This window comes from Salvelinus namaycush, unplaced genomic scaffold (genome assembly GCF_016432855.1).
Source record: "Salvelinus namaycush isolate Seneca unplaced genomic scaffold, SaNama_1.0 Scaffold1149, whole genome shotgun sequence".
Classification (NCBI taxonomy): domain Eukaryota; kingdom Metazoa; phylum Chordata; class Actinopteri; order Salmoniformes; family Salmonidae; genus Salvelinus; species Salvelinus namaycush.
Window position 1 is genome coordinate 5,789 of NW_024057841.1, and position 13,321 is coordinate 19,109.

Sequence of the window (13,321 nt, forward strand, 5' to 3'; positions counted from 1 at the left end):
TTATTGCCTTACCTCCCTAATCTTACCTCATTTGCACACACTGTATATAGACTTCTCTACTGTGTTATTGACTGTAAGTTTGTTTATTCCATGTGTAACTCTGTGTTGTTGTTTGTGTTGCACTGCTTTGCTTTATCTTGGCCAGGTCGCAGTTGTAAATGAGAACTTGTTCTCAACTGGCCTACCTGGTTAAATATATATGAGAGAGAGAGAGAGAGAGAGAGAGAGAGAGAGAGAGAGAGAGAGAGAGAGAGAGAGAGAGAGAGAGAGAGAGAGAGAGAGAGAGAGAGAGAGAGAGAGAGAGAGAGAGAGAGAGAGAGAGAGAGAGAGAGAGAGAGAGAGAGAGAGAGAGAGAGAGAGAGAGAGAGAGAGAGAGAGAGAGAGAGAGAGAGAGAGAGAGGAAGAGGTGCAGTCTGGGATCCCACACACCTGAGTTGTCGGAAAACTGTGGCACCTCCCAGGCGACGGCCGCCTGCGTGTCTGTGGCCTGGAAAGTGGGCGGTGACCTGCACCTGTCAATCACAGGGGGCTCCGTATCTAGAAAGGAACAACATCGTTGTTGTTAGGGAGACGACAAAGCTTGACCATGACAACCAACAATCTCCAGCTGAATGTTAACTAATTGGACTAATTGGACTGATTTAGTGTTGAGCACTATTGCTATCCTACATTAGGACTTATATCAGTATATTAGTATATAGGTAGTAGTATTCCTACAATCGGATAACAATCTAGTGTAACCCTATGGTAAAGTAGGGTATGTTATGTTCTCCATTTTAGTGGTATGTGTTAAACATGTGTGTCTAATGAAAGCCACTGCATTCCTTCATAATAGCATATGGAAATATTCGGGGCTACCACAGTGCTTTCCCCCTTGGTTTCTGAGAGTATTAAGTGTGTGACACTGGACACCCTTATTTTCCACACTTTGCACACTTGAGTTTGCCACCTGTGACTACTGTGTAGACTCGTTATGTAGCTTTTATCCAAAGGGACTACTGCATGTGGCAGCCGGGATCCAAACCCACCACTCTGGAGTTCTAAGCACCTCACTCCCACTAACCGAGTCATTGGAAATAGGAACTACCAGAAGTATTTCCTGATAACGTAACCTGACCAGGAGAAACTCTGGGCACTACTTAAAAGATACAGTATGACTAGAGCCTGTAGGCTATAACTGGGGCCTGGAGTTTTTCACGGTCAGGTCATGAGGTCAGGAAAAACTTAGGTTCCTGATCGCAATCACACGTTTCACATTGGTATTGCTGTGATGTGCTGTGATGTGCTTGTGATGTTGGTTGTGATATGGTTACAATAAGGTGGTGTTATGGTTACAATGTGGTGGTGATATGTGATTTGTGGATGTGATATGTGGTTGTGATACATGGTTGTGATATGTGGTTGTGATATGTGGTTGTGATATATGGTTGTGATATATGGTTGTGATATATGGTTGTGATATGTGGTTGCGATACATGGTTGCGATATGGTTGTGATATATGGTTGTGATTTTTGGTTGTGATATGTGGTTGTGATATATGGTTGTGATATATGGTTCTGATATATGGTTGTGATATGTGGTTGTGATACATGGTTGCGATATGGTTGTGATATATGGTTGTGATATATGGTTGTGATATATGGTTGTGATATATGGTTGTGATATATGGTTGTGATATATGGTTGTGATATATGGTTGTGATATGTGGTTGTGATATGTGGTTGTGATATATGGTTGTGATATATGGTTGTGATATATGGTTGTGATATATGGTTGTGATATGTGGTTGTGATACATGGTTGTGATATGTGGTTGTGATATGTGGTTGTGATATGGTTGTGATATATGGTTGTGATATATGGTTGTGATATGTGGTTGTGATACATGGTTGTGATATGTGGTTGTGATATGTGGTTGTGATATGTGGTTGTGATATGTGGTTGTGATATGTGGTTGTGATATATGGTTGTGATATATGGTTGTGATATATGGTTGTGATATGTGGTTGTGATATGTGGTTGCGATATGGTTGTGATATATGGTTGTGATATATGGTTGTGATATGTGGTTGTGATACGTGGTTGTGATATATGGTTGTGATATATGGTTGTGATATGTGGTTGTGATATGCGGTTGTGATATATGGTTGTGATATGTGGTTGTGATATGTGGATGTGATATATGGTTGCGATATGTGGATGTGATATATGGTTGTGATTTTTGGTTGTGATATGTGGTTGTGATATATGGTTGTGATATATGGCTGTGATACGTGGTTGTGATATGTGGTTGTGATATGTGGTTGTGATATATGGTTGTGATATATGGCTGTGATACGTGGTTGTGATACGTGGTTGTGATACGTGGTTGTGATATGTGGTTGTGATATGTGGTTGTGATCTGATGGTTGTGATCTGATGGTTGTGATCTGATGGTTGTGATATATGGTTGTGATATGTGGTTGTGATATATGGTTGTGATATATGGTTGTGATGTGGTTGTGATCTGATGGTTGGTTGTGATGTGGTTGTGATATGTGGTTGTGATATGTGGTTGTGATATATGGTTGTGATGTGGTTGTGATCTGATGGTTGGTTGTGATGTGGTTGTGATATGTGGTTGTGATATGTGGTTGTGATATATGGTTGTGATGTGGTTGTGATCTGATGGTTGGTTGTGATGTGGTTGTGATATGTGGTTGGCTGTGATGTGCTTGCGACCTGACCTCACCTATGACAGTGACAGTGAAGGTGCAGTTAGCCTGGTTCCCAGCACGGTCTGTCGCTGTATAGATTATCTTCTCCTCTCCTATAGGGAACAGCTGGGGAGGGGTGTACACAGGCTTCACCTGAACCAGGACCTAGAGGGCAAAGGTCACAGATGACTGTTAGGAGTATTATTCATAATCTCTCATTGATTCCTTCACAGGATTAGTCATGTAAAGGATTCTTCCTTCCTTGAGAGTTTTTCCTTTGTTCCTTGACCCTACTGCTTGGTCTTGGTTGCTTGGGGGTTTAGGTTTGAGTTGATGTTCTGCACCTTGTTGCTCTTTGTGAAAAGCTCTTCACATAGAAAATATGAACCTCAGGAGAGGTGCACACTAACACCCTGGAGGGGAAAAGAGACAACTCTCCTCCACTCACCTCCTCCCCAGAGTTGTCAGTAGCAGTGGGCACCTTCCAGCTGATGTTGGCAGTGCCACGCCGCTCGTCCGTCTCTGCCACCACGTCTCTGGGGCACTGGATCCACGGACGCTCTGAATCTGGATGGAGAGAGTAAGAAAATAAACAACAGATAAACGACAGTCCTAAGAATCAGAGTGGATGGATAAAGAGGTGGCCAAAAAATCCCCCAAAAACCTAACAAGCAAGATGTCGGGGTCAATCTGGTTTCAATTCCACTCAGTTAAATTGGACACGATGGGACTTACTCATAGGAGTGCCATTCCTCAACTGACAGGAATTTAGACGGAATTAACTCCAACTCTGCTAAGAACAATAAACGGTAAAGAAGGACATGAACTGACGCAACAAATGGCATCCTATTCTCATTACTTTTGACCAGGGCCCATCGGGCTCAAAAGTAGGTCACTACATAGGGAGTAGGGTGCCATTTGGGATGCACCCTTCTATCACACGTCGTCATGACACTGAGGGAGGGACTGTGATGTCACACCTAACCTCTGACCCCTCTCACACAACATGTCAGAGCCCCCTCTGTTCTTAATTACAGAGTTAAAACACTCTGCCATGTTGACATCATCACCTCTTAGCCAATTATGTGTCTGTCTCATTGCCGATTACAGCTGTCGCTGTCTTTCTATACATCAATAACCTTAACATTACCCTCTAGGATAGTGGTTCTGAACTGGTGGGACCCAAATTTGGATGTATTTATTTTATATTTTTTTGCGGGGGATTAAAAAAATACTCCAGTCTAAATTTAAACAACTAATACCAGGTAGAAAGTGTGTCGAAATTATAATGAACTTACATTTTTTTCAATTATTTATTCTTAAAAAAAAAAAATTCAATCACAGTATTTTCAATATTTGTGGTCTCAAACAAAAGAGCTTGCCAACATTCTTCACCAAGTATATGAGAAATGTGGAATTATTGACAATGAAATTATGTGAATGTTGTTCCATTGTTTAATATAATTGCTACATTTACTGTCAATATAGCATTCAAAATAGTTTTCCAGATTGCGTTTCGGCACAAAGAATCACAATGCAAATATTGGGTCGTGACTGAGACAACCTGGTCCATTTGGGTCTGTAGCCAAAACCAGTTGAGAACCAGCGCTCTAGGGTATATGAGACTCCCTCTAAGCTTTGCTAAGCCAGGTAGGTCAATGTCAACAGAGAAGACTGCTTTACTGGGTTTTGTGTGAAAGTTCACAGCTGGAAAAGACCCATTTAGTGAGGTATCCCTCTTAAACACACAGCCTTCTGATCAGATCTGACAAGGTTTTCCCTTAATTGGACTGGAAATATTTCCCTGTTAGTGTAATAGACTGGAACCAGGTCAGCTCTTTCTCATCTCTCTCTCTCTCTCTCTCTCTCTCTCTCTCTCTCTCTCTCTCTCTCTCTCTCTCTCTCTCTCTCTCTCTATATATATATATATATATATATATATATAACTCCACCCTGGCCTCTATAACTCCACCCTGGCCTCTATAACTCCACCCTGGCCTCTATAACTCCACACTGGCCTCTATAACTCCACCCTGGCCTCTATAACTCCACCCTGGCCTCTATAACTCCACACTGGCCTCTATAACTCCACCCCAGCCTCTATAACTCCACCCCGGCCTCTATAACTCCACACTGGCCTCTATAACTCCACCCCGGCCTCTATAACTCCACCCTGGCCTCTATAACTCCTATGGATGACTGACCCTCGAACCCTCATTCTTTTCATCTCAACGGCATCCCCATCCCTCTCTCCACTCGTTTTATCTTTACGACATCTTTTCCTCCAAACAGAACTCATTCTACAGCCACCTGTTTCACCTGTAAAGCATCTGGAGAAGCTGTATGCAATTACAGTGTTGTTCCCCCAGTCCTCAAACACAGCGATTGGTTCTGCTCTGCTCTGGTATGGTTTATGTTAGGGACAGCTCTCAGCAGAAGGTTAGCACCATTCACATGGAAAGAAATGCACAGAAATAGCAAAAGGGGTGCATGGAAAACTGTCTCATGCACATACACACATACACATACGCACACACTCACAGAGTATGCTAGGTGTTGTTACCTGTGCAGGTGGTTTTGTGGACGTTAGTGCTCCAGTCCCCAGAGGAGAGACAGCGTGCGTCCACGTCTCCCTGGAGACTGTAACCGTGGCGACAGGCGAGGCGGCACATGGTGCCAGGCTTCACTTCCCTCTTTCCACAGGCAGGGGGCGACCGCAGGACGTTCCTCAGAGTCACCATGGGGGGACAACGCACCTCTGAGGAGAGAGAGAGAGAGAGAGAGAGAGAGAGAGAGAGAGAGAGAGAGAGAGAGAGAGAGAGAGAGAGAGAGAGAGAGAGAGAGAGGTGGTGGAGAGATATTTATTGACAGTCACAACAAATTGAGTTGACTACATGAAGCAGAGAAGCACAACAAGTCTCAGTAACTGAACTGGGGGAGGAAGAGAGGAGAAAAAGCTTGGAGCACATAAACATGCTTCCTGCGTTTTCAACCTACTGAGATCAAATCTCTCTGGCCTTGAACAAGGCTTGCTCAGTCGCAATAAACCTATTTTCAGGAGCAGTAGATCCGTTTTAGGAGAAAAGGAACAAGAATGTTTCCGGAAATGACTCTAAGACCACAAAACTATTACAGACAAGTTGTTTAATGAATTTTTGGACATAAAGTGTGTGGCTTTGACCCAGAACCTGGTCTATTGGCTGTTAGATGGAGTTAGAGTCGTAGGAAGAGCAATAGCAAGAAGCTACGAGGCAAGAGGGGGGGATGAGGACTATAAAATCAACAGTGGACATTTCATCAGATTAAAATAAAATAGCCCATCCCTCTTTAGTGAATCAGTGATCACATTACACATCTACACCAACAAACACTAAACACTGTAGCAGCCAGACCTGGGTTCAAATACTATTTCAAATACTGGTCAAATACTCGAGCTTGGCTTACTTGAACATGCTTGTTGCAATTGAACCAATAGAAAAGTCACAAAAGTCCCAACCCCTCCCACCTAGCGCTCCAGGCCGGTTAAAGCAAACATTTAAAGTGTTTAAAAGATTTCAAATGATATTTGAACCCATGGTGCAGTAGCAGCAACCAGAGTACTGAAGTACCACTGTGAAAGGAGCAGTAATGATGACAGTCTGTAGCGAAGCGTTCAGACCTTCACACAAACAAACTTTAACTCACAACTCTCTCATCCTTCTACTCCGGGGGAGATTGTAGTCGATAAACACAAATGAAATTAGTGCCTTTGGTTAGGCAGTACACGTCTGTAGCTTTTAAATAGCTGGAGAGAGACAGAGAGACAGTGACTCATTAGAGGCCAACGCCGAGTGGCCGGAGGTTTGTGGGCAAAACACAACCGTTCTGCCCTGTTTTTGTGTGTTTGTGTGCCTGACCTGTGGTGGTGCCTCTGTGTGGTGTGTGTGTGTGTGTGTGTGTGTGTGTGTGTGTGTGTGTGTGTGTGTGTGTGTGTGTGTGTGTGTGTGTGTGTGTGTGTGTGTGTGTGTGTGTGTGTGTGTGTGTGTGTGTGTGTGTGTGTGTGTGTGTGTGTGTGTGTGTGTGTGTGAGAGATATATATTTGTCTAGAAAGCGTTTCATCCGAAGCCAAACAGACATTCAACCTACAAAGCTGTCATCAAGGCAAAGGGTGGCTACTTTGAAGAATCAAAAATCAAAAATCTAATATACTTTTGCTTACTACATGATTCCATTTGTGTTATTTTATAGTTTTCATGTCTTCACTATTATTCTACAATGTAGAAAATAGCAAAAATAAAGAAAATCCGTTGAATGAGTTGGTGTGTCTAAACGTCTGACTGGTGCTGTACGTATTCAGACCCTTTACTCAGTACTTTGTTGAAGCACCTTTGGCAGTGATTACAGCCTTGAGTCTTCTTGGCTAGGACACTACAAGCTTGGCACACCTGTATTTGGGAAGTTTCTCCCAATCTTCTCTGCAGGTCCTCTCAAGCTCTGTCAGGTTGTATGGGGAGCGTCGCTGCACAGATATTTCAGGTCTGGTGCCAGGTTCCCTCCAGACATGACGCTTAGATTTCAGACCAAATAGTTAAATCTTGGTTTCATCAGACCAGAAAATCTTGTTTCTCGTGATCTGAGAGTCCTTTAGGTGCCTTTTGGCTAACACTTAGAGGGCTGTAATGTGCCTTATAATGAAGAGTGCTTTCCGTCTGGCCACTCTACCACAAAGGACTGATTGGTGGAGTGCTGCAGAGATGGTTGTTCTTCTGGAAGGTTCTCCCATCTCCACAGAGGAACTCTGGAGTCCTGTCAGAGTGACCATCAGGTTCTTGGTCACCTGACCAAGGCCCTTCTTTCATTTAGGAATCATGGAGGCCACTGTGTTCTTGGGGACCTTCAATGTTGCAGAAATTTTTTGGTAACCTTTCCCCAGATCTGTGCCTTGACAAAATCGTGTCTCAGAGCTCTACGGACAATTCCTTCAACCTTATGGTTTGGTTTTTGCACTGACATGCACTGTCAACTCTGGGACCTTATATAGACAGGTGTGTGCCTTTCCAAATCATGTCCAATCAATTGAATTTACCACAGGTGGACTCCAATCGAGTTGTAGAAACATCTCAGGGATGATCAAAGGAAACAGGATGCACATGAGCTCAATTTCCGAGTCTCATAGCAAATGGTCTGAATACTTATGTAAATAAGGTATTTCTGTTTTTATTTTTTTATACATTTGCAAACATTTCTAAAAACCTGTTTTCACTTTGTCATTATGGGGTATTGTGTGTAGATTGATGAGGGAAACATTTTATTTAATCCATTTTAGAATAAGGCTGTAACGTAAAAAATGTGGAAAAAGTCAAGGGGTCTGTATACTTTCCGAATGCACTGTAACTAGGAATAGAGTGACAAAGTAACAGGATAGATAATAAACAGTAACAGCAACGTATGTGATGAGTCAAAAAAGTTAGTATAAAAAGGGTCAATGCAGATAGTCTGTGTAGCTATTTGGTTAACTATTGAACTATTGATCAGTCTTGTGGCTTGGGGGTAGAAGCTGTTCAGGGTCCTGTTGGTTCCAGACTTGCTGCATCAGTACCGCTTGCTGTGCGATAGCAGAGAGAACAGTCTATGACTTGGGTGGCTGGAGTCTTTGACAATTTTTAGGGCCTTCCTCTGACACTGCCTGGTATCAGTCCTGGATGGCAGGGAGCTCAGCCCCAGTGATGTACTGGGTTGTACACACTACTCTCTGTAGTGCCTTGCGGTCAGATGCCAAGCAGTTGGCATACCAAGCTGTGATACAGCCAGTCAAGATGCTCTCAATGGTGCAGCTGTAGAACTTTTTAAGGAGCAGAGTAGAGTGAGGTTTTAGTGGGGAGAGTGTGATAAGGGGTAGAGTGGGGGTAGAGTGGGGTTTAAGTGGGGAGAGTGGAGGTAGAGTGAGGTTTTAGTGGGGAGGGTGGGGGTAGAGTGGGGTTTTAGTGGGGAGAGTGGGGGTAGAGTGGGGTTTTAGTGGGTAGAGTGGGGTAGAGTGGGGTTTTAATGGAAAGAGCAGGGTAGAGTGAGGTTTTAGTGGGGAGAGCGTGGTAAGGGGCATGGTGGGGGTAGAGCGGGGTTTTAGTAAGAAGAGTGGAGGTAGAGTGAGGTTTTAGTGAGGAGGGTGGGGGTAGAGTGGGGTTTTAGTGGGAAGAGCAGGGTAGAGTGCGGTTTCAGTGGGGAGAGTGGGGTAGAGTGGGGTTTTAGTGGGGAGAGCGTGGTAAGGGGCATGGTGGGGGTAGAGCAGGGTTTTAGTGGGAAGAGTGGGGGTAGAGTAGGATTTTAGTGGGGAGAGCAGGGTAGAGTGAGGTTTTAGTGGGGAGAGTGGGGTTTTAGTGGGGAGAGTGGGGGTAGAGTGGGGTTTTAGTGGGGAGAGTGGGGGTAGAGTGGGTTTTTAGTAGAGGGAGCAGGGTAGAGGGAGGTTTTAGTGGGGAGAGTGGGGTAGAGTGGGGTTTTAGTGGGAAGTTTGGGGTTTTAGTGGGGAGAGTGGGGTTAGAGTAGGGTTTTAGTGGGGAGAGTGGGGGTAGAGTGGGTTTTTAGTAGAGGGAGCAGGGTAGAGGGAGGTTTTAGTGGGGAGAGTGGGGTAGAGTGGGGTTTTAGTGGGAAGTTTGGGGTTTTAGTGGGGAGAGCGGGGTTAGAGTAGGGTTTTAGTGGGAAGAGTGGGGGTAGAGTGGGTTTTTAGTGTGGAGAGTGGGGGTAGAGTGGGGTTTCAAGTGGTAAGAGCAGGGTAGAGTGGGGTTTAAGTGGGGAGAGTGGGGTTTTAGTGGCGAGAGCAGGGTAGAGTGAGGTTTTAGTGGGGAGAGTGGGGTAGAGTGGGGTTTTAGTGGGGAGAGTGGGGTTAGAGTAGGATTTTAGTGGGGAGAGTGGGGGTAGAGTGCGGTTTTAGTGGGAAGAGCAGGGTAGAGTGGGGTTTTATTGGGGAGAGTGGAGTTTTAGTGGCGAGAGCAGGGTAGAGTGAGGTTTTAGTGGCGAGAGCATGGTAAGTGGCAGAGTGGGGGTAGAGTGGGGTTTCAGTGGGGAGAGTGGGGGTAGAGTGGGGGTTTTAGGGGTGAGAGTGGGGTATTAGATGGTTGAATTGCAGGAACCCGGCTACTAAAACCGCTCCCTTTCCCCGGGATAACTAACTGTGAGAAAACTGTAAAGTATAATAAATTATTTATGTGAGCAGCATGGCGTGAAATGGAACTGTTAAATTATATGCAATGTGTAAATCTGGCTTCTCTACGGCCTCTGCATGATGAATCAACGCTCAGGGTGGGACAGACATCTCAGTATGGAGCACACTTCACAATGCACTTCACAAACCTATCATCTCATCACGGGAACTTTTCTCTTGTGACAGGTAGGTCTGCATTTGCTGCAGCATAGTCTATGCTACAGTAATATAAAGACCGAATGCACGTCTCATTTACCCATCTCCATCTGGCTTGTTTTTTCATTGTAAAGATTATTGTGTTCTTAATTGCAGCTGCAGAGTTTTAAGACAGACTATCACTCAAATATCTTTGCTTTAAATCATTACGTGCGCGAGCCCTCTCTCGCAGTCTTTCTCTCTCTCTCTCCATAACCTCCATTCAAATTGCATCCAAAATAGATAACCCTGTTCTAGATAACCCTGTTCTAGATAACCCTGTTCTAGATAACCCTGTTCTAGATAACCCAGTTCTAGATAACCCTGTTCTAGATGCTATGTTTTAGTGGGGTGCAGAGGGGTTTTAGGGGGAGAGTGGGGTAATTGGTTCCTGCAGGCTTACCCACACACCGTGGTTGGATCCCGCTCCACAGTGAGTCGGCCTGACAGCTGAGCCTGGCGTCTCCCTCCAGCCTGTAGCCCTCTGCACAGCGGATCTCACACTCCGCCCTGTAGGAGGTGCCACCCTCGCTGCAGTTCATGTGTCCATGCTGGGGCCGGGACAGGGCGGGACAGGAGCGCACTGTTGTTCAAACCAAGAAACACAGAGGAAGACCTAGATACTGGTCGGTCTAACCGCATTGACAAAAATACAGTATGAAAAGAGGGAGAGGGAGGGAGGGGTAGAGAGGGAGGGAGGGGTAGAGATTTTAAAAAAGAGAGAGGAACCAAGTAGAAGAGAATGAAGGAGATACAAAAATGAAATGGAGGAATGAAAAAAGAAGAATGATTCATCTGTCTTAAACATTAGCTAAATATTTTCTGAGATCTATCATTTGCTCTCCTGCAAAATCCCTTAATAAAAACCTTGATCCTGCAGGGCTGGTCCGTGTCAGCCTGAGGTCTAGAAGAGTGTGTTTAGTGTGTTGGTTTTCAGCACCACTGAGAGACAGGCTTTTAGGAGACCCCCTCCCTGATGCCTTAACTGGCTGGGAGGTCCCGCACTGGAACTCATGCAGACACAGGGAGGCAGACAGACAGAGAGACAGACATACAGACGTCCAGGCACACGCCGCGCACACATGCACGCACAGGAAGGCACACAGAGAGTGAGCCAAGAACACACACACACACACAGACACATGATCTCAACCTACAGGGAATACGTTGACACACCAGCCAGACAGTCTCCATACTAACTCCACACACCATGCCCAAACTTAACAAGCCCTCTTACTGACTATATACAACGTGTATATGTGTGTGTGTGTATATGTGTGTGTGTGTGTGTGTGTGTGTGTGTGTGTGTGTGTGTGTGTGTGTGTGTGTGTGTGTGTGTGTGTGTGTGTGTGTGTGTGTGTGTGTGTGTGTGTGTGTTTTGTGTACAGTATGTGCGTGTGTTTTGTGTATGTGCGTGTGTGTTTTGTGTACAGTATGTGCATGTGATTTGTGTATGTGCGTGTATGTTTTGTGTACAGTATGTGCGTGTGTGTTTTGTGTACAGTATGTACGTGTGTGTGTCTCCCTGATAGGCCGATGTAACTCACAAATGTTTAGGAATGTGTTGAAGCATCATAAGGGTTAAGGTTAGGGTTAGAGGGACCATTAGAGGGGTTAAGGTTAGGGTTAGAGGGACCATTAAAGAGGTTAAGGTTAGGGTTAGAGGGACCATTAAAGAGGTTAAGGTTAGGGTTAGAGGGACCGTTAGAGAGGTTAAGGTTAGGGTTAGAGGGACCGTTAGAGAGGTTAAGGTTAGGGTTAGAGGGACAATTAGAAAGGTTAGGGTTAGAGGGACCATTAAAGAGGTTAAGGTTGGGGTTAGAGGGACCATTAAAGAGGTTAAGGTTAGGGTTAGAGGGACCATTAGAGAGGTTAAGGTTAGAGGGACCATTAAAGAGGTTAAGGTTAGGGTTAGAGGGACCATTAGAGAGGTTAAGGTTAGAGGGACCATTAAAGAGGTTAAGGTTAGGGTTAGAGGGACCATTATAGAGGATCAGGTTAGAGGGACCATTAGAGGGGTTAAGGTTAGGGTTAGAGGGACCATTATAGAGGTTAAGGTTAGAGAGACCATTAGAGAGGTTACGGTTAGGGTTAGAGGGACCATTAGAGGGTTTAAGGTTAGGGTTAGAGGGACCATTAGATAGTTTAAGGTTAGGGTTAGAGGGACCATTACAGAGGTTAAGGTTAGGGTTAGAGGGACCATTATAGAGGATCAGGTTAGAGGGACCATTAGAGGGGTTAAGGTTAGGGTTAGAGGAACCATTATAGAGGTTAAGGTTAGAGAGACCATTAGAGAGGTTACGGTTAGGGTTAGAGGGACCATTAGAGGGTTTAAGGTTAGGGTTAGAGGGACCATTAGAGAGGTTAAGGTTAGGGTTAGAGGGACCATTATAGGGGTTAAGGTTAGAGGGACCATTAGATAGTTTAAGGTTAGGGTTAGAGGGACCATTATAGAGGTTAAGGTTAGAAGGACCATTAGAGGGGTTACGGTGTGTGCATACTTCATTACTGTGTGTGTGTGTGTGTGTGTGTGTGTGTGTGTGTGTGTGTGTGTGTGTGTGTGTGTGTGTGTGTGTGTGTGTGTGTGTGTGTGTGTGTGTGTGTGTGTGTGTGTGTGTTCTACCACCCTCTCACCTCTGCAGCTGGGCGGAGAGCCTGACCACGTCCCGTCTGGCTGGCACAGTCTGATGCCGCTGCCCTGCAGGTCGTAGCCAGGCTGGCATCGTACCCCACAGGCAGCGTTGAACTGGTTATTACACACGTTCTGGATGAAGAAACCATTCTCTGGAGGAGACAGCTCAGGGCAGTACACCACTGGGGATGGGGAGAGAGATGGATGGAAGGAGAGAGAGATGGGGAGCGAGATGGATGGAAGGAGAGAGAGACAGGGAGAGAGATGGATGGAAGGAGAGAGAGATGGGGAGAGAGATGGATGAAGGAGAGAGAGACAGGGAGAGAGATGGATGGAAGGAGAGAGAGACGGGGAGAGAGATGGATGAAGGAGAGAGACAGGGAGAGAGATGGATGAAGGAGAGAGAGACGGGGAGAGAGATGGATGGAAGGAGAGAGAGACGGGGAGAGAGATGGATGAAGGAGAGAGAGATGGGGAGAGAGATGGATGGAAGGAGAGAGACGGGGAGAGAGATGGATGAAGGAGAGAGAGACGAGGAGAGAGATGGATGGAAGGAGAGAGAGACGGGGAGAGAGATGGATGGAAGGAGAGAGAGAGGGAGGGAGAGATGGATGAAGGAGAGAG

General features: G+C 45.3%; 1 protein-coding gene across 1 annotated transcript in view; it reads right to left on the reverse strand.

The window, feature by feature from the left end:
* Positions 1–429: 429 nt before the first annotated feature.
* LOC120035910 (sushi, von Willebrand factor type A, EGF and pentraxin domain-containing protein 1-like) overlaps positions 430–13,321 on the reverse strand; it is a gene marked incomplete at its 3' end in the record, with an annotated part of 47,606 nt that continues 34,714 nt past the window's right edge. The window contains exons 4-9 of the mRNA XM_038982377.1: positions 12,700–12,879; positions 10,469–10,648; positions 5,260–5,454; positions 3,145–3,263; positions 2,732–2,861; positions 430–537 (exon numbers count right to left, since the gene is read on the reverse strand). Coding sequence (XP_038838305.1) covers positions 430–537; positions 2,732–2,861; positions 3,145–3,263; positions 5,260–5,454; positions 10,469–10,648; positions 12,700–12,879 — 912 coding nt within the window. The remainder of the gene's footprint in view (positions 538–2,731; positions 2,862–3,144; positions 3,264–5,259; positions 5,455–10,468; positions 10,649–12,699; positions 12,880–13,321) is intronic.